Source organism: Amia ocellicauda, chromosome 9 (assembly GCF_036373705.1).
Source record: "Amia ocellicauda isolate fAmiCal2 chromosome 9, fAmiCal2.hap1, whole genome shotgun sequence".
Taxonomy (NCBI): Eukaryota; Metazoa; Chordata; class Actinopteri; order Amiiformes; family Amiidae; genus Amia; species Amia ocellicauda.
The window spans coordinates 12928574-12953716 of record NC_089858.1 but is presented as its reverse complement, the minus strand read 5'-3'; the positions used below and the strand labels follow the sequence as shown (position 1 = coordinate 12953716).

Below are 25143 nucleotides of genomic sequence, written 5' to 3'. Positions count from 1 at the left end.
ACGTTTTCGATCTATTATTTATTTATTAGTTTGTTTTTGTTTAAAACTTTTTGTTGTTCATGCCTCCTGCTCTAAGCCTCAGTGTTGTATTGTGAGTGCGTCTGTATGTGTACGTGTCTCTATGTGAGTGTGTGTTTGCATGTGTGTATACTGTGTTTTTCTACTTTCCATGGGTTCGCTGTTTGCCATTATTGTTCCCAACTGATCATGTGACGCCTCTGGAAATATGAACAACAGCAAAGGAATCCGATAGCAGAACACGCCTGGGATACAGCCAAACATTACATAAAACAGCCGTGACTCTCCCTCTCTCTCTCCCTCCCTCCCTCCCTCTCTCCTTCCTTCATCTTCCCTCCATGTTTCCCCCTCTCTCTCTTGCTATTTCTCTGTTATGTTTGTCCTATTTCTCTTTTTCCTCTTAACCCCCCCACTTCCCTCTGCTCTCTTTATCCTCTCTGCCCTCTTTCCCTTTATTATCTCTCTCTCTCAAGGACATTTTGCAGATTTCGTGAACAACTTTCAGAGCTGAAATGCAGTGGAGGAGGGGGATAATAAAAATAAACATAGGTGCTCCCTACAAGCAGATGAGCCATGCGCAGGCTCTGGGCTCCTCCTCTCAGAGTGACCCCAGCTGTGGACTGGCCCCAAGCCCAGGCCAGAGCACCGTTGTTCCCTGAGATTAGCAGGGCTGTCAGCCTCGGCCTTCTGACATAAAACTTCTGCATCTGCTCAAGGAAACCTCAGCACTTAACGATGGGAAGAAATGAATGAGGCAGGGACTGCAGCTGGTTGGTTAAATATCACATCGACTACCGAGAGTCTGAGATTCTGGGGAGTTGGGGAGGGGGGATCACTGGATTGTAGTTTCAGGATATGAGTGGCTATTAAGCAGAGGAAGCACATTCAGAGCGATTTCTCTCGTTTGAGTGATCGGTCAACTGGGATCTCATGTAGAAGCCAGAGAGTCTACCTTGGCAGTTTGACTAGGGTGGCAAGTTCTAGACAACAGCAACGATGAAGAAGAAGAAGAAGAAGAAAACGGAAAGGAAATGGAGAAAAGAAAAATCTGCAGTTGCATTCCTGTGGCATGGTTTCATCTGGGATTGCGTCATGAGCTTTTGGCTCTGAGGACGAGAAGTAAACCTCAGAGCTCTCTAATAGTCCTCACAGAGTAGCGGGGGACGGGGGGGTAATCTCAGGGAAGGACTCTGCTCAGTACAGGATAGGACACAGCTACAGGCCCATTCACTTCTTTTGTCATTTTTTTTATTTATTTTGAGCGCATCTTATAATCGATTGCACAGTTGTTATGCGGCTTTTGTCTCGATGCTGCCCCATACATATACATGTATATACCAAAGTAGGCTACCTACGCACTGTCACTTCAATTTACCAATCAGTTAACCATTAAAATTCAATGTTACTGCTACACCCTAGTGATGCCTGGGGAGGTTTATGGTGAACTAGAGTCTGTGAGTACCAGTGTGGTGGTGTTAGAATACCCCATTTAGGAAGACTTGCATGTGCGTCATTTATGTGAAATGCATTTATAAATGTTTCAAATGTATGACACAATACGAGATTAATCTATCAACCTTCGGTCTGTGAGGGGTCCCGGCGCTGTGGTTGTTTCTGCAGCCATTGTGATGCTCAACTCGGGCTGAGCTTCTTTGTGTTGCTCTGTGGATTCGCTGAAGAACGTCTGTGCAACAGCCACAGCAGCAGGCAGGAAAGCGCAGTGATTTGGGAGGCAGGGTCTCTCACTGCCCCCCACCCCCAACCCTCCCCGGTGTGTGCCACTGCTCTGCAGGGGACAGAAACCACACAGTGCCGTGATCCGTTCCAGATTGAGATATTTATTTAATGTCTTTGTGCATATTCCAACCCATTAAGGAGAAAAAAAAGCAAGTAAATAAACATTCTTCTGGTCTACTCTACAACTCCTCTTCTCTTTCACTGTCCTCTCTACTTTCTCCACTTAACATCTCTCTCTTTCTCCCTTCTCCCTTCTCCTGGCCTAGCTATTCTCCCCGCCACAGCCTGTGCAGGCCCCTGTGTTTGTGGTTGGCGGCTGTGCGTTCTTTGCGGTTTCTTGGGAGAGAGCTCTCTGGCCCGACTCCAGGCTTCTCTCGGGCCTAGAGCCAGAGAACCAGCCTGGTGGGGGCGGGGGGGGGTGGCTGTGAGAAACAAGAGTGAGCAAAAAGAGACATGAAGAACGACAGAACAGCAGGAGGAAGGAGGGAGGGAAAGAGTGGAGGAGGTGGCGGAGGAGGAGGGGTGGTTAGAGGGATAGAGATGGGCGGAAGGGGGGAGAGCGAGACAGTGGCGGCTGCTGCAGTGGCAGTCTGATGTGATTGAGTGATTGGGAGATGGAGGGGGCGTGAGTGCAGTGCAGATCTGCACAGAGAAAAGGAAGTTTGTTACATAGTTTGTGTTTTGACCTGAACTTGGGGGGGGGGGGGTAGGATCTGTTTTGTGTGGCATTGTTGTGTTGTGTTGTGTTGTGTTGCATGGTTTTGTTTGAGGTTGTAAGCTTTCTGTGTCTTATCAGATGGAAAAAGGGAAGGGAGACTGAGAGAGAGAGAGAGGTTTTGAGAGGGAGAGGGAGATAGGAATGATAATGAGAGAGATTATTGAGATAGAGGGAGTGAAGGATTGAAAGAATGAGGGGAGTTAGAGACAGACAGAGAGGGGGTGGGAAAGGGGTATTAAGGGGGGTTTGGAGGGATTATGGGAGGGAGAGGGGGAGAGGAGATGAGGGGGTGGGGGGGTTAATATTCGACAGTCTTAGCCAAAAAACTGGAGGGAACACATTAGACATTAGAGAAAACTCGGTTTACTTCTGGCAAGTAAGTGATTGCCATGGAAACCACGGTGAGAGAACAGATACAGCTGCAGAGGGAGAGCGAAAGCATGAAGGGGAGAAGGATAGGAGTGAGAGAGGGGTGGGGGCAGAGGGGGTACAGGGGAGAGAAAGGGGCAGAGGGGTGGTAAACTGTAATCAGAATTTGTCTGTTCTGTGCTCCCCCTCCCGTTCTCTTTTCTCTCTGCCTCTCTTTTTCTCCCTGGGAGACACCGGGGTGCGGGGGGTGGGGGTTCTGGATGTGACCAGCTGTGAGCGATTACATTTCTCCACCCCTTCCCTTCCCTCCTCTTGTCTGTGTACCTCCATTGGATCCCCCTCCCCCTCTGACACACACCTCTCCCTCTCTCTCTCTCTCTCTCTCTCGCTGTATTCTCTGTTGGAGCATGAAGGCAGATGCAGTTATATTGCACATGTTAAGCAAACAATTCAGACTCCCACAAGTGCCTGTCTTCCTGTTCAGGCTGACATTGTCTGTGTGTGTGTGTGTGTGTGTGTGTGTGTGTGTGTGAGTGCATACTTGCCTGCCTTGATCAGGGCTGACAGTCAATGTGAGGGTTAAAAAGTGGCTTAAAACACAAACAAAAGAAAAATAATATTCTGCTTTCTTGTCCCGGTTCATCCCCTTTGGAACCGGGGACTTCGTGGTTTAATGGTCGGTGATCAGTTATCGATGAGCCCTTTTGCTTCACGAATAAGGGGGGTAGTAATTGTTAGATAGTCCCTAAAAGTGTGTGCGCAGAGAGAGACAAGCAAACAAGAACATGGCAGCCTTGTGAGAGAAGAAAGTTACAAGTTGTAAGAAAGATCATGGTTTCTTAATTTCACTGACATTATTATTTTTATTTATTTATTTATTTATTTATTAGTAGATGCCCTTATCCCGGGCGACTTACAAAATATAAGCACAATACAAACTGCAAAAATACAGTGCAGTTCAAGGCATAAAACATTTTACAAATTCCAATTTACACAAGTGTATACAATAAATGAGGTCTTACATCCTGGATAGTAAAAGCTGAGTGCAGACAAGATGTTAGGTCACAGTCAAGGGCCAAAGGAAAGGGAGCAATGGGGAAATCAAAATAATATGAATACTAGTAACGTAAGGCAAGTAGTATGATAAAACATTGTGAAGTGCTATCTTACAGGAGAGTAAAGGACTAAATTACAAATACTGTCTGAAAAGATGTGTCTTGAGTAAGCGCCAGAAGGAGGTCAAGGACTCTGCTGTTTTGACTTCAGTGGGAAGGTCGTTCCACCACTTAGGGGCCGGGGATGAGGAGGAGCGGCTCTGGAGGAAGGAGAGTGCAGAGGAGGCAGAGTTAGTCTTCTGACACCGGAAGACCACAGTGGTCTGGAGGGGATGTATGGGGAGATGAGGGTCTGAAGGTAGCTTGATGCAGTGTGGTCGAGATGAGGTGAGGGTCAATGTCTTGAACTGAATGTGTGCCAGTATTGGGAGCCAGTGGAGGGAACGGAGCAGTGGAGTATCATGTGCAAATCGGGGCAGAGAGAATACCAGACGAGCCACAGAGTTCTGGGTGAGCTGGAGCGGTGGGTAGTAGTTGTAGGCAGGCCGGCCAGGAGGGAGTTGCAGTAGTCCGGGCGGGAGAGGACCAGGGACTGGACGAGCAGCTGAGTCGAGTAGTCGGTGAGGAAGGGTCGGATTCGGCGTATGTTGCTCAGGAAGAATCTGCAGGTGCGTGTCAGCGTGGTGATGTGCTGAGTGTAGGAGAGCGCAGGATCGATGGTGACTACTAGGGTTTTAGCGGAAGAAGAAGGAGAGAGTATCGTAGATTCCAAGGGGATTGAGATGGAGAGATCAGCAGACGGTGAGGAAGAGTGGGGGGAAAAAAGAGGAGATCCGATTTGGAGAGGTTGAGCTTGAGGTGGTGCGAGTGCATCCAGGTTGAGATAGCAGACAAGCAGGAAGAGATACAAGAGGGGATGAGAGGGTCAGAAGAGGGAAAAGACAGGAAGATCTGGGCATCATCTGCATAGAAATGGTAGGAGAAACCATGGGATGCGATGAGGGGGCCCGAGACGCAGCCTTGGGGAACGAGAGAGAACAGGAGGGAGCCCAGGACGGAGCCTTGGGGTTCGGGGGTGGATGAGGAACCTCGCCAGGTCACTTGGTAGGTCCCGTCGCTGAGGTAGGAGGAGAACCAGGTGAGAGCAGTTCCAGAGATTCCAAGGTCAGTGAGGCAGGAGAGGAGGATGTAGTGATCGAGAGTGTCAGATGCTGCGGAGAGATCAAGGATGATGAGGACTGAGGAGAGGGAGGCCACCCGAGCACAGCTGAGGTTGTCAGTGACAGCCAGGAGAGCCGTCTCAGTGGAGTGAGCTGTGCTGAAGCTGGATTGCAGAGGATCCAGGAGTGATTGATGGGAAAGAAATGCAGAGAGCTGACGGTGGACCGCCCCCGCTCGAGGGTCTTTGAGAGGAAGGGGGGTAGGCAGACAGGGCGGTAGTTCTGAGGAGAGGTGGCGTCAAGGGTTGGTTTCTTGAGGAGTGGGATGACACAGCTTGTTTAAATGCAGAGGGGAAACCGCCAGAGAGGAGTGAGGAGTTGAGGATGGAGGAGATGAAGGGGAGTAGATCAGGAGCAGTTGCTTGGAGGAGGTGAGTAGGGAGAGGGTCCAGGGCACACGTTGAAGGTTTGTGACCTAGGAGGAGAGGGGAAAGTTCAGAGTCTGAGAGAGGTGAGAATGAAGAAAAGGAAGCTTTGTCAGTGGGAGACTTGGGCAGGATGGGAGAGGAGGGGGGGACTGTTGAAGAGCTTGCGAATGTCTGTGATCTTGGAGGAGAAGGAGGAAAAATCATCTGCAGTGAGAGATGAGGGAGGAGGAGGGGGAGGGGGGGCAAGGAGGGAGGAGAAGGTGGAGTAGAGTTTGCAGGGGTTGTTGACAGTGGATTCAAAGAGTGATTGGAAGTAAGACTTCTTGGCTGAGGTAAGTGAGGAGGAGAATGTAGACAGTAGACAGCGGTAGAGTTCGAGGGCAACTGGGAGTTTGGACCTTTTCCACTTCTGTTCAGCGGCACGCAGACTGGATCGGGTTGAGCAAAGAACGCAAGAGATTCAAGGCTGAGGAGGGGAGGGACGGATAGGACGAGACGTGAGAGGACAGAGAGAATCAAGGGAGGATGTGAGGGAGGAGAACAAAAAGGAGGTAGTGCAGTTGATGGACAGATGGGAAAAACATTCAATGGAAGGTAAGAGAGTCAGAGCAGTGGAGGCAAGGGTGGAGGGGGAGACGGAGCGAAGATTACATCGGAAGGTGACAGAGGGAGTGTGTGGGGTGGGGAGGGAGGGGAGAGAAAGGGAGAAGGAGATGAAGTGGTGATCTGAGATGTCCATGGGTGTAATGGAGAGTGTTGAAGGGCAGCAGCCTCTAGAAAAGATGAGGTCTAGCTGGCGGCCTGCCCTGTGATTGGGGGGAGATGGGGAGAGATAGAAGATAAAGGAGTGAAGGAGAGGAAGAAATCCGGCAGAGTGGGAGGGGTTGGAGAGGTGGATGTTGAAGTATCCCAGGAGGATGTTAGGTGAGGACAGCGGGGGGAGGGAGGAGAGAAGAAAGTCGAGTTTATCCAGGAAGGAGGCAAGTGGACTGGGAGGACGGTAGAGAACTAGAAGGAAGAAGTGAGAGGGAGAGGTGATTTCCACTGCATGGAATTCAAAGCTGTGGGTCGTGATAGAGGAGAGAAAGGGGGGACAGAGATGAGGAGAGAAGGGGAGAGCAGGAGCCCTGTTCCTCCTCCCCGCCCGGTAAGACGGGGTGGGGGGGAGTGGGACAGGACAAACAAAGAGGATAGGGCAGCAGAGGTGGTTGAGTTCTCGGGAGAGCCATGTCTCGGTGAGAGCAAGTCCAGAGAGTGGTGGGAGGTGAAGGCGGAGATGAAAGCTGAGTGGGAGTTCCAGAGGCCTCAGGAGGAGGGGAGAGGCAGAGAGATGAGGTTAGAGGGATTAAGGAGGCAATGGCGTGCAGGTGCATGCCGAGTGGAAGGAGAGAGCAGGACAGGAATCTAAGAGATCTTCATGGCTTCTTGCTGTTGCTGTGCAGTACCTCCTCGCAGTCTAAAGCCCTGCACGGGCCTCAAATCTAGGCCCTACCCCGGCCCTGGCCCGAGACGCTCAGGCCCCAGCCCGTCCCTTGTCCGACAGCTGATCACAATCTCGGCCCGAGTCCGACTGGAGCCCGTGTTTTTTTTTTTTTTTTTTCATTACTCAGTCTATCCTACTGTTGCAGCCATTAAAATAGCTCAGTTTTGTTTTTAATGGCAAAGTATTTATATTTATTTTCGTTTCTTTATTAAGTTAATTTAGAAGAATGTTTGGCGCATTTTATGTTTGTTAAATTAAAGTTTTTGGTTTTTAAAGTGATGACCAAGCGGCCAGCGGCCGACAGTGAGTTGATCACGTTTGATCAATTTAGCCTCTCAAATCAACACTTGACTTGCCTATAATAAAATCCATAGATATAAAACACTTCAAGCATCTCACACAATGTTAGTTTAAATGTTTATTATCACCACCACAATAAAAAGGCATTTTGACAAGTTGACCAGGCTGCTCTGCTGCTCACAACGTCATGCGGAAAAACGAGCGAATGGGCTGTACGATCTGAACACATAAAATAAAGCACGCAGGTTATCTTACCTGAAAAAACAAGGCGTCGCCACAGAACATGGCCATTCTTATTTCCAATAGTTTCCAACAGTTAGACTAATGAAAATAAAGTCCAATCAAATGAAAAAACAAGACAGCCTCCTAGTCTTAACATGGCTACAGCCAGAAGAACAGTGTTTTACAGAGCATCGTGGAGAACAAGCACAGCATCCACAGTGGAGGTTTCAGTCCAGTCCTGTTTCTTCTGTCCTCTTCCAGCTGCGCTGAAGACGTGCTGCTGCTGCCGGGGACACTTAACACCGTGCAAGCCAGTCTGCGCAGGCGCGGTAGCATGCTCTCCATGGGAAACCTGTGTGTGTGACTGTCATGCGTGTCATGTTTGTTTTACCATCATCAACTTCTCATAGTTTTTTTAAATTAATTAATGTCTAAAATATAAAAAGGAGGAGGAGCCTAAAACAGGCTCGATGCCTGGCCCGCGTGTGAACTATGACGTGAAAATTGGCCCGAAGCCCAGCCCGAGGGGCGTAAATAAGTCGGGGCCCGTCGGGCTCGGGCTGAAATGCAGGGCTCTCTCGCAGTCTTCTCACTGGAGTCCCACAGCTAGAGTCCCTGCCCTTTGGAGATGGGGCCCTTTGTAAGGGGGGCACTGAGGCTGCTGGCACAGAGGTCCAGGGGGCTGTTAAATACTCCACCTGTACCTAATTAGGACAGTACACACCTGTGTTGCGTTGAATGACACAAGGTTGTCGTGGTGGCACAATCCCTCCCAGGCAGGACTGCTAATAGCACAATTAATGGCCGCTTTGAATGTCAATACAGACAAAGACCTTGCCAGACACACGCAGTTACATTGAACAATAGCTCGCAACAATACTAAATAATAACAGCCTACAATGTAACCGCTTCTGATTTACAGAAACTGACATTGTATAGCAACACAACAGCTGGGATGTTAAAGAATTTGTTTCTTTCTATCCCTCTCTCACACTTTTTTCCTTAATAGGTTTGGGAGCATTACAATTCTCTCTCTCCCTCAAATGTGATAATACCTCTCTCTGTCTCACCTCCTCTCTCACAAATGTAGATCTGTGTGTATAATCTCTCTCTCTCTCTCTCTCAGAGATGTAGGTATCAGTCCCTGGCTGTGGTCGCTCTCTGGACAGACGCCCCAGTCAGAGGCCCTGCCCACCATGCTGTTCCTTCTGTTGCTGGTCCTGCCAGGCAGCTCGAACGGCCAGATTGACCCCGGTGAGGCACCGCTCACAGCCCAGTCCATAAACATCAGTGTACATAGACCTGTGCATTCAAACTAATAAAAGCCACCCCATACAGACCTGTCCATACAGATGCCCCACACAGCCCTGTCAATGTACACTGTAAGAACTGCTTGTCTGCACAGACTGTTATCAAAGCCAGTGCATGTTTCTTGTAGCAAACAGCCCCCCAACCCCCAGAGCACACAGAGACACACTCCCACACACAACACCACTCTGTTCACTTCTGTAGCCACAAGACCCTGGCAGTTTGTCCTGTGTGACCCTGTGAACTCTGACACCTAACCCCCATCCTCCACAGCTCACTGCCGCTACCCTCTCGGCATGCAGGATGGCAGGATCAAGGACAGTGACATCACCGCGTCCAGCCAGTGGTATGAGTCCACAGGGCCGCAGTACGCCAGGTACGGAGCCTGAAAACTCGGAAAATTACTTTGAATAACTTTGCCAAACTCAATTTAAAAAACATATTCTCATTTAGCCAATTTATTGGGATTACCAGTTACCATGAACTGGAAATGTTAATTACAGAAAAAATAAGAACAAAGGAACGTTTAGGGTTATCTAAAGGGGGGACTTTTTTCCGCAGGCTGGAGAGGGAGGAGGGAGACGGGGCGTGGTGTCCAGCCGGGCTCCTGCAGCCCTCGGACGTGCAGTTCCTGCAGGTGGACCTGGGCCGGCTTGTGTTCTTGACGGTGGTGGGCACACAGGGGCGCCATGCGCGCGGCAATGGCAAGGAGTTCGCACGCACATACCGCCTGGAGTACAGCCGCGACGGCCAGCTCTGGGTATCCTGGAGGAGCCGTGCAGGGGCCAAGGTGGGGAGGGAGGGAAACTTGGGTGGTGGTGGTAGTAGTAGTTGGTATGGTGTTACAAGTAGCAGTAGTTAGAATGGTGTTAGTGGTAGTTGTATTACAGTAGTGGTAAAAGTTAGTAATATAATTAACATTTAGCTGATGTCTCATGCCTTCAGCTGAGCAGCCTCTCCCCCCCTCCATGCAGGTGATTGAAGGCAACAATAACCCCTATGACTCTGTGATCAAGGACTTGCACCCACCAATCATCGCCCGGCACCTGCGCATCATCCCGGTCACACGCGTCCAGACCACGGTGTGCATGAGGGTGGAGCTGTATGGCTGCGCCTGGAACGGTGAGCTTACCATCACACTGCACAGTTGTGCTCAGGTGGGGTCCTGCTAGAGGACACGCCAGTCTCACATGGACCTGTGTAAATGTCTGTTCACACTAGAGGTTTTTTTCATACTTGGTACGGTTTGGTTCATTTGGAGAAGCGTGTGAAAAACAAAGTTCAATTGGCAAATGAACCGAACTGAGACCACTGTAAGAGTGGTCTTGGTCTGTTTGGCAATAGATTTGAGTTCGGTTTGCTTGAAAAACTTGAATGTGACACTGGAAGGTCTCGGTTCTTTCAAATTCAACATATACCATATACGGAAGGCCAGTGTGAACAGACACATTGTCTCAAAGCAAACGAACCAAACTGAGTTAGTTTAAAATGACCCCGTGTGAATACCCACTAAATCGATGGTGTAGGATCATCATAACTAGAGTTTAAAGGATCTGAAGTTACTGTCTGCAGGTGACAGTAGTTTTGGCACCATAAATTGCCGGATATGTATTAATCTTATGGTAGTATGCAGGTTAATGTTTTACTTCTTGCTAGTGTTGTTATGTGTTATTATTATTTATTGATATATGTTCTCACATGCAGACTAATCATAAAGATGTTGCAAGAAAACAAGCCTGCCTGTCCTCACATGTTTCTGCTCCTCCTGCTCTCTGAGCTCAGCTGCTTTTTTTGGGCAGGTCTCATTCTGCCCGAGCGCTTCCTTCTGTCCTCCTGTCGCACACTTTGACAACCAAACTTTTTGTGATAATAGTAAATTGTAACTATAATACTGTAGTGCTGTATTAGTATGGTGAGCCCTCTAAGCAGACATGGATAGAGATCATAGTGAATCAGTAATAACAGTAAGGGTTTTTCACGTTGTGTGTGTGTGTGTGTGTGTGTGTGTGTGTGTGTGCGCGCTTTTGCATCCATTTTGTCTGCTTAGATAATTCTGCCCTCTTGTGGACAGGCTGTGCAATGACAATCAGTCTGGTTGAATTGTCGGTCTGTATTCCCTCTAGGTCTCTGGTTCACAAATCCACATTGCTTCCAGCTTTTACTATATTCATATTTATGATGCTTGTTTGAAATAAGAAAAAAAAATTCTCCCTGTCCCTCTCAGATGGTCTTACAGCATACAGTTCTCCAGAGGGGCAGGTGATGGCAGCGCCCGGCTACCCCATCGCTTATCTCAATGACTCCACCTATGATGGTTACCTGGAGCGCAGGTAACACCTGACCCCTGTGCCCACACTGCCAACCCTGCCGCACCCACCTAGGTCACCCTATAAACTGTGTGTGAGACTGTGTGACGAATTGGACTTTAATGTGTGAGCAGTAACCCAGGGAAGGTGTTCTGCAGTATCCTCAGCACTCTGATACTGGCCTTCCTTACCGAGCACAGTGTCCCGAGTAAGGGTCAGTTTGGCTTCCTCCCAAAACACTGTACATCTGACCATATTTACACTCTACACACCCTAATGCCTAACAGGCAGACCCGGCGGCCCAGAGAGGACTGGCTGTGCTCCCACTGCCGACTCCGAGAGGTGGAGATAGAGCTGCACTTCGTTCTAAAATGCAAAAAATACAAACAAATAAGAATTGAGTTTTTCCCCAAAATATCAGAGCTCTGTAAGAAATTTCCAGTCGTGCCAGACTCTGAACAAATCCCAGTCCTTCTAGCAGAGGGACACAGTGGACACTCAGTCCACTCACACAGGGGACACTCCTGTACACAGCCAATGATACTAATGTTCATAGTATTATTAGTATATATCTCTGAATCATTGTTTAAACTGATTTATATACATTAATGTAAATTAATCTCTTTATTGTTGTTAATTGTTATTAATAAATAGGTTTATGTTATCATACATATACAGTGAGGGAAAAAAGTATTTGATCCCCTGCTGATTTTGTACGTTTGCCCACTGACAAAGAAATGATCAGTCTATAATTTTAATGGTAGGTGTATTTTAACAGTGAGAGACAGAATAACAACAACAAAATCCAGAAAAACACATTTCAAAAAAGTTATATATTGATTTGCATGTTAATGAGGGAAATAAGTATTTGATCTCCTATCAATCAGCAAGATTTCTGGCTCCCAGGTGTCTTTTATACAGGTAACGAGCTGAGATTAGGAGCACTCTCTTAAAGGGACTCTCCTAATCTCAGCTCGTTACCTGTATAAAGACACCTGTCCACAGAAGCAATCAATCAATCAGATTCCAAACTCTCCACCATGGCCAAGACCAAAGAGCTGTCCAAGGATGTCAGGGACAAGATTGTAGACCTACACAAGGCTGGAATGGGCTACAAGACCATCGCCAAGCAGCTTGGTGAGAAGGTGACAACAGTTGGTGCGATTATTCGCAAATGGAAGAAACACAAAATAACTGTCAGTCTCCCTCGGTCTGGGGCTCCATGCAAGATCTCACCTCGTGGAGTTTCAATGATCATGAGAACGGTGAGGAATCAGCCCAGAACTACACGGGAGGATCTTGTTAATGATCTCAAGGCAGATGGGACCATAGTCACCAAGAAAACAATTGGTAACACACTATGCCGTGAAGGACTGAAATCCTGCAGCGCCCGCAAGGTCCCCCTGCTCAAGAAAGCACATGTACAGGCCCGTCTGAAGTTTGCCAACATCTGAATGATTCAGAGGAGAACTGGGTGAAAGTGTTGTGGTCAGATGAGACCAAAATTGAGCTCTTTAGCATCAACTCAACTTGCCGTGTTTGGAGGAAGAGGAATGACCCCAAGAACACCATCCCCACCGTCAAACATGGAGGTGGAAACATTATGCTTTGGGGGTGTTTTTCTGCTAAGGGGACAGGACAACTGCACCGCATCAAAGGGACGATGGACGGGGCCATGTACCGTCAAATCTTGGGTGAGAACCTCCTTCCCTCAGCCAGGGCATTGAAAATGGGTCGTGGATGGGTATTCCAGCATGACAATGACCCAAAACACACAGCCAAGGCAACAAAGCAGTGACTCAAGAAGAAGCACATTATGTCCTGGAGTGGCCTAGCCAGTCTCCAGACCTTAATCCCATAGAAAATCTGTGGAGGGAGCTGAAGGTTCGAGTTGCCAAATGTCAGCCTCGAAACCCTAATGACTTGGAGAGGATCTGCAAAGAGGAGTGGGACAAAATCCCTCCTGAGATATGTGCAAACCTGGTGGCCAACTACAAGAAACGTCTGACCTCTGTGATTGCCAACAAGGGTTTTGCCACCAAGTACTAAGTCGAAGGGGTCAAATACTTATTTCCCTCATTAACATGCAAATCAATTTATAACTTTTTTGAAATGCATTTTTCTGGATTTTTTTGTTGTTATTCTGTCTCTCACTGTTAAAATACACCTACCATTAAAATTATAGACTGATCATTTCTTTGTCAGTGGGCAAACGTACAAAATCAGAAGGGGATCAAATACTTTTTTCCCCCCACTGTATGTATGTAAATGTACATGTATATGTTTGCGTTTGAAACTGTTTGACACCTGTCACTATTGCTTTGGCAATACTTAATACCGGTCATGCCAATAAAGCACAATTTGTGAGAGTGTGCATGCATGTGTGTGTCTGAGCACTAGAATGGGCCAGTGAGCCAGAGTTACTATATCTCTGTGGCCTCCTCCTCCTTCCCATCCCCTCTCCTCCCTGCTGTAGGTGGGTGTTCGGGGGCCTGGGTCAGCTGACGGACGGGCTGATCGGGCAGGACGACTTCCTGCAGACCCATCAGTACCGGATGTGGCCCGGGTATGACTACGTGGGCTGGAGAAACGGCAGCATGGGGCTGGGCTACGTGGAGATGGAGTTCACCTTCGACCGGCAGAGGAACTTCACCAGCATGAAGGCAAGGAGAGAGGGGGGCTGGGATGGAAGGACGGGTGAAGAGCGTGCGTGGCTATGTCCTTTAACCAGTGAAGTCCCTCCCTCTCTCTCCAGGTGCACTGCAACAACATGTTCTCCCGGGGGGTCAAGATCTTTTCTGAGGTGTCCTGCCAGTTCAAGCTGCAGCTGATCTCGGACTGGGAATCACGGCCAGCCCAGTTCTACCCCGTGCTGGATGACCGGAACCCGAGCGCACGCTTCGTCACGGTGCCGCTGGACGGGCGGGGGGGCAAAGCCCTGCGCTGCCGTTTCTCCTTTGCTGACACCTGGATGATGATCAGCGAAATCTCCTTCCAGTCTGGTGAGGGAGGGAGGCCGAGGTAGAGGATAGGGGGAGGGGCTGAGAGAGCGGCGTAGGGAGTTGGGGAGAAGGAGGGAGAAAAGAGAGATTTGTAGTCATCTGTAAAGGAATGAAGAAAAAAGAAGGGAGGGATGGAGGGAGAGGTACTGAAGGAAAGTCTCTCAGTCTTGGTTAGTGGTCCAGTGGTATTATACATTTAAGACTTTCTCTCTCTCTGTAGACATGGTGAACCCATTAGTGGTTCCAATCAACACCCAGCTGCCTTCCGGAGTCAGTACCTCGAGCCCTGGGCCAGAGCCCTCGACCCCCACACCGCAGCCAGGTAACCCCTCTGTGAATACACTCTGATGCCTCTGTCAAATCATCGTCTATGTTATGGATTAGTGTAGGGCACTCTGCCTAAAGTCTCTAGACTGCAGGGGTTTGAAAAATATCAAAATAGTTATGCCTCGGTTCTACTGGCTTAAGCTCCCAGAGCTTTTTTTGTAAAAGCAGGCCGTTGTGAAGTCCGTCCCTCTGATGGGAGGAGCAGCGACTGTGGGTTTGGTTTGTGTTTCGTTTTAAAAACAAAGACAGAGAACAACACTACGAGCGATAGAGCCTGACGTGGAAAGGACTTTTGTGTCTATTTTATTATTTCTGCTTTACATAATTGTAAACAGTGTAATAAATACACATTTCTGTTAAGAGATATTAGGAAGTGCTAAACATGTACAGACAGCATTATATTCAGACACGCGCGTCCCCATAACAATATGCTTCCATGTGCAACAATAACAATACATATTTGCTATTTAGTATTATTATTATTATCATCATCGTTTGTGCTAGTATATATGTATTTTAAACGGCACAACGTGACTCCCTTAATTTATTACTCTTTCTGCAGATTTGCAAACAATACTTTTTGCCGTATTATTTATAATTTACTTATCAGACGTCCATAACCAGGGCAAGTTACAGTTGAAACAAAATACACATGTTTCACAATTAATCATCCAGTTACAATATAGCAGGTTATAATTAAACTAAAGTGTGCAAATTTCAGTCATGGTGTTTATGGACTTATGGACGCATTTATTAAACCAGTCCTTAATGTTTTAGAGGGAAACCCAGATCTGCTGTATTTATTTATTCATTAATTTAACTTGTAAATGGGCACACGTTAACTGAATCGTGTTCGCCTTCACACTGATTGTCTCTGCGGATTGTTCTGCACACCATTCACAAAACACAGCCTGAAACACGTCCAGTTGTTCAAAAAATATTAATAACATCGGCTGCTACCGCTCCGATTATTATCCTTCAGTTTTTTTTTAACTAGTCAGGCACTGTACCGGTCCTGTGAAATCCAAGTGTTTAATACACTCGGATATTAACTGTATCAGTCATTGTTTCTGTACGTGGATTTCACTCCATGCTGCTAATAAAACTGCAATTTCTTCATGATCGCACACGGCAATTGAGGTTATATCTTCCGACACAATGTATCTGATCTTTTCCCTGTCTGGAAGTCCAGCGCACACCTCCGCTCCTGAAAGCAAATCATGTCCTCAGTGGGGACGGACGCTTACGGACACATCCAGCACCAGATAGTTAACCGTCCACAAAACACGGAACGTGTCCGGACGCTTAGCCAGTGGAAACGGGGCATTAGATTAATACAAAAATCACCCCTGCATATAACTGAATATATCTTCCGAATCAGAAGAATCTTTTTATTCATCAACTGTACTAAACCTTAATGTAATGTATGTCTAATTCATAGAATTACCAGATTAATTAAGAGACCGAGAGAGCTCCAATGGCACACAAAATTAGCAGACACTGTAGCCTCTCCAGGAACTGGGTAGGAAACCCCTGTTGTAGATGCTTAAACTTACAGATGTTATGTGCAAACTCCCATCAGGGTTGACGCACGTCCTCAGTCAAAGCCCCACCCCCTTCTCAGCAGAGACCACGCCCACTGAGAAGGATCACCATGACGACGAGAGCACCTCGGCCCTGATTGGTTGCCTGGTGACCATCATCCTGTTGCTCTTGGTGATCATCTTCCTGATCCTGTGGTGTCAGTACGTGTGCAAAGTGATGGAAAAGGTAGAGTAAAGCACCTCGACAAGCACTCACGCACCTACACAGACACACATACTCTTATGCACGCTTGCTCTCTCCCTCGCTACCTCCCCCTCTGTCAGGGCCCTCGCCGTATTCTGGATGAAGATGTGACCGTGCGCCTGTCCTCCTGCAGCGACACCATCGTGATCCAGACCCCCCATGCCGAGCCCAGCTGTCCCGAGGGGGACCCCCCCTATGAGCGGGTCTACCTGTTGGACCCCCAGTACCGGGACCCCTCCGCTCTGAGACACGCACTGCCTGAACTGTCCCAGAGTGCAGAGGACTCAGGTATATCGTGCTCGAACACACCGATACACTGAGACGTGCAGTATAGTGCAGTACAATACACAATAAGCATGCATGCATCCAGAACTTATACAGGTCCTCCCTCCAGATTCTCCCATCTCTTGTTTACTTTTCAGTTCCCCCTCAGCTGTACATTTCCCTGTTCCCTCTTTCTCCTTTTCTCTATCTCTCTCCCTCCCTGTGTCTGTCTCTGTCCTTCAGCTCTTGTCTTCAGTAACCCAGCCTATGATCTGTTCCTCTCCACCTCCCCACCCCTCACTGTGCTATCCCGGCCCTGCCCCACAGCCACCCCCCAGACCCCCATCAACGGTAAGACCACAGACACAAATGAGGATGGACGAGGAGAGAGGGATACTCATCTCTCCATCTCTGTGTGTAGTGTCTCAGTCTATAGTCATGTTTACACTGCCACTTCTTATCCGGATCAAGTGCATCAGTAGCATTTGATCCTGGCAGTGTAAACGCTCGACTGGCTAAAGTTCCGGCATGCAGTGCAGCGGCGTTTGTTTTAAAGACAGGCGGCACACATCCTTCCCAAAAAAAGAAAAGCCAAACATCCTTCCCATCAGTGTAGCAGATAAGAGAACACTTCGCTACTTCCCTTATTATTAATAAAATAAAATTAACCATATATAGGTAATAATTTTTACTTAGCGTGTTTGTGTTCTAAATTACTTGTATAGCCGCATAATTAAGGTTGGACATACAGACGGGTGACAAATTAAAAGAAAAACCAACAGTGTCTCAGTAAGGTGTTAGGCTCAAGAGCCGCCAGAACAGCTTCAATGCTCTTGGCACAGATGCTACGAGTCTCTGAACTCTATTGGAGGGATGAACACCATTCTTCCAAAAGATATTCCCTCATTTGGTGTTTTGATGATGGTGGTGAGAGTCTAACACTCTGTCTAACACGTCGGTCCAAAATCTCCCGTAGGTATTCAATTGAGTTGAGATCTGGTGACTGCGAGGCCATAGCATGTCTCACTGTTGTATCCCACACATCCCGTAATTCACAAGCTCACCACCAGAGGTCATCACCACCAGAATACTAAACCCTCACTTTCCCCAGAAATCAGACTGCACTGCACTTGTTTTATCATCCTCAAACTCACACTGGACCAGTACTCCCCTTCACTGCCCCCTGCTCCCCTTTGCTACACCTACAAACCCCTCTGTAAATTCCATTCACTGCCATGTCTTGTCTTCTGTCCCGTTGCATTTCTAAGTCTTCCCCTTTGTTACTGATTGCCCGTTTACGACCTCCACGTGTACCTCGACCACCGAATGCCGGATTCTCCCTATCAACCTGTTCGCCTGATCATTGACCCCCTGCTTGACTTATCGACCACGACTTCTGGATTCTCCTGGACATTACTGTTTGCTGGCATTGACCCCAGCCTGTTCCTGACTACCTCTCACTCTGCACCTGGGTACCCCTACGGCTGTGCTTCGTTACAATATGATTCGCATAATTTTCCTGCTCCTCAACTGGGCCTGCTCAGCATTGTTATACATGCCAAAGAGCATGATAGGATGTTAATTGCTTAATTGTATCATGCAGTACACCTCTTTGGTGGCATCTGCATTCGTTATGTTCCTCCACTCATTTATTCAGGTTTTTCCTTTAATTTGTCACCCGTCTGTAATATGCTTGAGCGCAGACCCCTGGGGCTGCTGACAGTTGACCCTGATCAAACAGCAGTGTAGCTGCAACACCACTGATCCTGATCAAATGAACTGATGCATTTGATGGGGATCTGAAATGGTGCCGTAAAAGCGCGTAATCGTCCTCTCTCCTCTCCTCTGTCTCCCGCTCTCTCTCAGTGTGCAGTGGTGACTATGCGGAGCCAGACCTGACGCAGGGCACTCCTCACCAGTGTTTCCACAGCAGCGTGGAGCACTACGCCGAGACTGACATCGTCAGCCTGCAGGGCGTCACCGGGAGCAACATGTACGCCGTCCCCGCGCTGACCATCGACTCGCTCACACGCAAGGACATCTCCGTCGCCGAGTTCCCACAGCAGCGCCTCCTCTTCCGTGAGAAGCTGGGCGAGGGCCAGTTCGGGGAGGTGAGGGAAGCTGTCGTGGGTCAGGGGTTGTAGAGATTGGGGCTTAGAGGGGTCAGCGGTCGGGACTGTGTGTGGGGCGGTCAGGGGTCAGCTGGCAGAGTAGTGAGAGGTCAGGAGGGGCTCGACTCCACAAGCTGCAACAATCGTGGAGAGTCCACACTCTTGCTGTACAATTTTTCAAACCCATAGTTAATTTATTTTACATTTAAACAGTAAACTTAATTACATATCTTGGCCACTATCACTATCCATAAGCTTACCGTGGTTTCCTGTGGTTTTTGGAGGTTTTTACTGGGCTTCCCTGCACTGGGACCGGCTGAAACATGGTTGATAAGTACAGGGGGGGTCAGAGGTCAGGGGTTAATGTCAGGGGGGTTGAGCCCAAACACAATCCAGTCAGCTGACTGTTCTTCTACATCCTCCCCTCCTCAGGTGCACCTGTGTGAGGCGGAGGGGCTGGCGGAGTTCCTTGAGGGGGGCATCCCGATTCTGGAGCGGGACGGCCGGCCGGTGCTGGTGGCCGTGAAGCAGCTGAGAGCCGATGCCACCAAAAATGCCAGGTTAGTCACCTGGGGGGGCTGTCGGGGAATGAGGAAGGAACGAGAAGGGGTCAGGCCCAGGTGTACAGAGAGACAGTGAGAACTGTACGTGTGTCCAAAGACAGCTGTGTGACTGTGCGTCCAGACAGGGAGACGGGGTGATTGTGTGTCATGTGGTGGGGGAGGTAGGCTGTGACTGCAGTGTGAAAATGTTTAGAAGAAGGATAGGCGTGTGTGATCCCTGTGTGTCTCCTGCTGCTACACCATGAGTCCACAAACGGCACCTGTGCCACTCATGTTCTGACACTGTGTGTGTTTGTGTGTGTGTGTGTGTCCATCCATTTTCCAGGAACGACTTCCTGAAGGAGATCAAGATCATGTCCCGGCTCAACGACCCCAACATCATCCGGCTACTGTGTGTGTGTGTGACCTCTGACCCCCTGTGCATGGTCACGGAGTACATGGAGAATGGAGACCTCAACATGTTCCTGTCGCAGAGGGAGGTGGAGAGCACGCTGACTCATGCCAACAACATCCCCTCTGTCAGGTCAGGCCCCCCCCCCACTATAGGTTGAGACCTTGAAAGTGAACAAAGAAAAGTCTATGTATGGGAATAATTTGGAAGAATCAATGAATATTCATTAAATATTGATAAATATGGAAGGCTAACAGATTTTATAATCAAGAATATAGCTAATGAGTACATATCTCTTATGTTTTGTAAGTTGCCCTGGATAAGGTCGTCTGCTAAAAAATAAATACATTATTATAATAATTATTATAATTATAATTATTATTAATGTCATTCCCTTTGGTACAATTCCACCTCACCACGAATGTAACCTTGTGGATAACTCTCAGAAACAACAAGAAGGTTCGTTATCAATATGGCCATGTTTACCTCTTGCCCTAAAAGTATCAAGGCAAGGAAAAAATGTTTTGAGAACTGAGTGTCTCTGTCTGCTACAGACTTCTGAAGACACAGAAAGAAAGGCAGATGCACACAGGCAGTCAGTGTCGATTAGAGGAGTCGCTTCTAACTGGAGTGAGGTTGTTAGTGGAGTTCCACAGGGATCAGTACTAGGGCCTTTGCTTTTTCTAATATATATTAATGATCTGGACTCTGGGATAGTTAGCAAACTTGTCAAATTTGCAGAAGATACTAAAATAGGTGGCTCAGCAGATACAATCTCGGCAGCACAGGTTATTCAAAGTGGACAAGTGCAAGGTATTAAAATGTCCACTATAATTACACTATGGGAGGAATAGAACTAGATGAAGTAATGCGTGAGAAAGACCAAAGGCAAAGGGTAAAAAAAATGCTAGGGTATATTGTCAAAAGTGTAGAATTGAGAACAAGGGCAGTGATGTTCAGACTGTACAATGCACTAGTTAGAGCTCATGTGGATACTGTGGACAGTTCTGGGCTCCGCACTTCAAGAAAGATATCACTGCTCTGGAGGCAGTTCAGAGGAGGGCAGCCAGACTTATTCCAGGTCTGAAGGGAATGTCCTACTGAGAGACTGAGGACCTGAACCTTTTCACCCTGGAACAGAGGAGACTACGTGGGGACTTGATCCAAGTCTTCAAAATCATGAAAGGCATCGACCACATCAAACCAGAGGAGCTTTTCCAGATCAGCAGGGACACACGCACCCGGGGACACAAATGGAAATTGGGCTTCAAGGCATTCAAGACGGAAAACAGGAGACACTTCTTCACACAGAGAGTCGTCACAATCTGGAACAAACTCCCCAGCGATGTGGCTGAAGAGACAATTTGGGAACATTTAAAAATAGACTGGATAGGATCCTTGGATCTCTTAGATATTAATGGACACCAAACGAGCACAATGGGTCGAATGGCCTCCTCTCGTTTGTAAACTTTCTAATTGCTGCTGTTCTAGTTATGTTTTAGTAGATGAGTTCAGATTTGTTTGCTGTGTCCACTAGGGGGCAGCAGTAAATTCAGTCTGCACTCAGTCTGGATTTGGTAAGTAATGGGTGTCTCCATCTCTCTCTGTCTCTCTCTCTTTCTCCCTCTTTTCTCTTTCCCTCTCTTCTGCCCTTTCCCCCTCATCTCCTCTCTCTCTCTTCTTTCTCCGTCTTTGCACCCTTTCTCCCTTCCTTCTGCTCTCTCCCAGCATGAGGGACCTGCTACACATGGCAACGCAGATCTCCTCGGGGATGCGGTACCTCGCATCCCTGAACTTTGTGCACAGAGACCTGGCCACGCGCAACTGCCTGGTGGACCGGCGGCTCACCATCAAGATCGCCGACTTCGGCATGAGCAGGAACCTGTACAGCAGCGACTACTACCGCATCCAGGGCCGTGCTGTGCTGCCCATCCGCTGGATGGCCTGGGAGAGCATCCTGCTGGTCAGTGGGAGGACGCAGACTGGCGCAGACACGCACACACTCAAATACGTACAGTCGCACACAAGCATTCATGCCCATACACTCGCAAAGGCACTTGCACACATTCTCTCGCACACCCACTATATCAGTATTGACCTGATTGTGTGTGTCTATGTCTGTGTATCTGTCTTTGCACACAGGGCAAGTTCACAACGGCCAGTGATGTGTGGGCATTCGGGGTGACCCTGTGGGAGGTCTTCACACTGTGTAAGGAGCAGCCCTACAGCCTGCTGACCGACGAGCAGGTGATCGAGAACACGGGCGAGTTCTTCAGGAACCAGGGCAGGCAGGTACGTACACCTGGGCACCGATACCACCTACCTGGAGATGATGCTTTAATTACTAGTGCAAAAAATACAAGTTTAACGTAGCCTTATAAGGAAAAAATGACAAATGTACAAACGAAGAAACTGATCTCAACCTCCCATTCCGTCTCTCTCTATCATTCCTTTTTTCTCCCCTCTCCCTCTACTTACTGTCTCTCTGCCTCTCTTCTCCTCTCCCTCTCCTCCTCTGACTTTTCCTCTATGCCTTTCTCCTCCTTCCCTCCTACTCCCCCACCTCTCCTTCTCTCCCTTCCCAGATCTTCCTGTCCCCGCCGCCCCTGTGTCCCCCGTCTCTGTTCGAGGTGATGCTGCGCTGCTGGAGTCGAGACACCAAGGACCGGCCGCCCTTCCACAGGCTGTACCAGGCCCTGCGAGAGCACACTGCCTAGTGCAGACAGGGCGGGGGGTGAGGGGGGGTCTGTGAGGTGCTGGAGGAGGACAGAGGGATAGAGGGGAAAGACGACGCACACGCGCACACACTTTCCTCCCTGTGCCGGGGCAATGCGCCTGCGGTATCCTTGAGATGAGGGAGGGATGGAGAGAAATCGAGGCAGGGAGGATCAGACGTGGGGGTGTGCGGGAATCCTCTCCCCACCTCGTTTTCTGTCTCATTGTGCAAGTCCTGCGGTCCCTCCTCTCTCACACAGCACTGACACTGCAGGGGGCGGCCGTCAGCACCGAGGCCGTGAGCTCTCTGCTCTTCCCTTCACTGTGAGGACGGTCCCTGCCTCTCCCAAACACCCCTCCTCCTCCTCGACCCAGGGTGGTGGAGGCTCAGAGAAGGGACTGAGAGGTTTGGCTTTGGGGCGCTGGGGAACATTTTGACAAGCCCCCTCCCGGCCGACCAGACCTTCCTCCACTCTTCCTGTGGAAAGACGGGACTGACTGGTGGTAGTGTAGCAATTCTGAGTGGGGATGGCATGAAGAGAGGGAGAGAGAGGCCAGGGGACCCCCACCACTACCCACTTCTCCGCTGATAGGCGGTGAGGTCATGCTTTTGAGTTTCTGTGGAAACGGAAGAGCTCTTCTTTGTTTCTTAAAGACTGAGAAAATAATCTACAGTGGGGTGCTCTTCTCGAACCCGGAGCCAAGACTGTATTTCCGTCTCCTCTGCCCCTCCTCTCCTCCATGTGTATGAATCTTGTTTGACCGTGTGCGTGCATGTGGACATGTGTGTGGGCGTGTGGGCATGGCGTGTGCGTGTGTGTGGGCGTGTGCACGCAAGTGAGTCGGTATCAGTCCTGTGTTTTTTTTTTTTTTTTTTTTTTCTTTGTAAAGCACTGCTGTTGGAATTGATTTGCTTTGTTCAGTTTGTCTGTCATTCCCTCTTAATCCTCCCCCACACTGGATTATTATTTTTTTAAATTGTTGTTATTACTAGTAATATTTTAGGATATTAAAGGATAAGAAAGAAAAACTAAAAACAATGGTCACCAGAGGTCAGTGTAGGCCATCTATGACCCCTGACCTCTGGCTGAAACAGAACTACTGTCATGGCTGAAGTACAAACCTTGACTGACCAGAGGATTGTGGAGCCCGAATGGACTGATTGTGCAATGGACTCCCCACCCACTCCCAACCCCATAACAGACCTCTCTCTCTGGCATGTCCCTATGGATGCTAAAATGGGGAGAGAGGCTGTATTCAAAATCGCATACTACCCTACTATATTCTGTCTACTGCATAAGTACATACTGCATGCTAGATACTGATTTTCTAAGTAGTACAGTACACAGTATGAAGATGAATGATTCAGTGTAGTATATATGTCATGTGACCAAACATGAAGCATGATGGGATGCCGTAGTCTGTACTGAGTTCTGAGCTCTGGCTGTATACTGCATATTTTGGCAAATGTAGCAAGCCATCGGGGTTCTTTTACCATACTACAAAATCATATAAGTACATAAGTACATATGAACATATATTATCTCCAACATGCATACTGCGTACTTCTGAAATGTTGTTGTGAAGTACATGTGGTATAAGTAGTATGCGGTTTCAAATACAGCTAGAATATTCAGTCAGCTGTGGTTAGAGGGGGGTTATGGGCAGAGATTAGGGTTGGGGGCGGGGTGTATCTGCTGGGGGCAGAGTTATGGGCAGGGGGATCTCTAGGGCACATTGAAACTGTCCTGTGTGTGAAGAGGGACAGTTAGCCTGTGGATTGTTTCTTATTTTATATATAAATTCTGAAACGTTTTGCCAAAAAATGTCCTAAACAAATTAATGGAAACGCAGTGGTTACATTTTTATTATTATTGTTATTATTTTTCAGTTTGGTATGGTATTAGATCTTATTGATTTTCTTAAAATGTACTTTTCATCTTTTTGTTTTTTAGATGGACAAGGGTTGTTTTAATTTGTAATCTCTTGTATTTCTGTTGTTGTTGCTTTTGTTATAGTTGTTTAAAATGTCTTTTTTTTTTTCTTGTAATTTTTAACGGTTATAACTATGCACGCATAGAGCCATGGAGGGCCATCTGGGAGATGTAGTTTTTGTGGAGAGCCAATGTGCACTGAGAACTGTAGCAATCCCTGTAGGCCTGTCTGTGAGAAAAGGTGTTAAAGTTGATGACCTCCTGATCTCCTGACCCCCAACCCTTTTCCTTGACAGCTGCTGTCTTCACACTGTTCTGTCTGTATGCTTTGGGGAGGGGCAGATCCATGAAACTACACCTCCCAGAAGCCTTTGCTGGAGTGAGCCTGTGGTTAACTGTTGTCACTGGGCTGGGAAAATTGGTGAGTGTGTGTGAGACCGAGAGAGAGAGAGAGAGAGAGAGAGAGGGTGGGTGGGTAAAAGTGGGAGAGTGCATGTTTGTTTATGAGTGTGAGCTATATGGGTTATTGGCCATAACTACTCAAAGGCCCTTAAGTTTGTGTGTGTGTGTGTGTGTGTGAGAGAGAGAGAGTATACATATGAGTTTTAAAGGCCCACAGACTAGCTCAGTGACAACAGTCAAGAGTTAGGAGCACATATAGCTACAGGAAGTGATGTCAAGCCATTTCCTGCATTTTATGGTACTTGTTTTACAATTGTTTTGTTTCTGTTTGTTTTTTTGGATCTCATGATTGTATGTCAGACACGTTTTGCTGTCGTGTACATAGTGTAATCAGAGTAGATTTGTACAGTAATATATTGGGAGATAAGGAGGACTTGTACTCTGGCATTTGCTTTAGAAATTGTTTTTTGTTTAGTTTTTTTTTTTTTTAAGAAAATCACTTAAACATGGGAAAAAATAGCAATAAATTGATTCTTGATCCA

General features: G+C 48.0%; 1 protein-coding gene across 4 annotated transcripts in view; it reads left to right on the top strand.

Moving 5' to 3' along the window:
• Positions 1–25143, top strand: part of ddr2l (discoidin domain receptor family, member 2, like) — a 33358-nt gene extending 8215 nt beyond the window's left edge. For 2 of the 4 annotated variants that reach the window (XM_066713207.1, XM_066713208.1), the window contains exons 3-18: positions 8617–8744; positions 9072–9174; positions 9360–9588; positions 9773–9920; positions 11023–11128; positions 13581–13767; positions 13860–14106; positions 14327–14428; positions 16016–16203; positions 16302–16509; positions 18352–18596; positions 19029–19156; positions 19485–19682; positions 21279–21513; positions 21693–21842; positions 22136–25143. In XM_066713207.1, the coding sequence (XP_066569304.1) occupies positions 8687–8744; positions 9072–9174; positions 9360–9588; positions 9773–9920; positions 11023–11128; positions 13581–13767; positions 13860–14106; positions 14327–14428; positions 16016–16203; positions 16302–16509; positions 18352–18596; positions 19029–19156; positions 19485–19682; positions 21279–21513; positions 21693–21842; positions 22136–22267 (2664 nt within the window). In that variant the 5' untranslated portion in view covers positions 8617–8686 and the 3' untranslated portion in view covers positions 22268–25143. The remainder of the gene's footprint in view (positions 1–8616; positions 8745–9071; positions 9175–9359; positions 9589–9772; positions 9921–11022; positions 11129–13580; positions 13768–13859; positions 14107–14326; positions 14429–16015; positions 16204–16301; positions 16510–18351; positions 18597–19028; positions 19157–19484; positions 19683–21278; positions 21514–21692; positions 21843–22135) is intronic. The other 2 variants (XM_066713210.1, XM_066713209.1) reach the window with 2 other exon arrangements.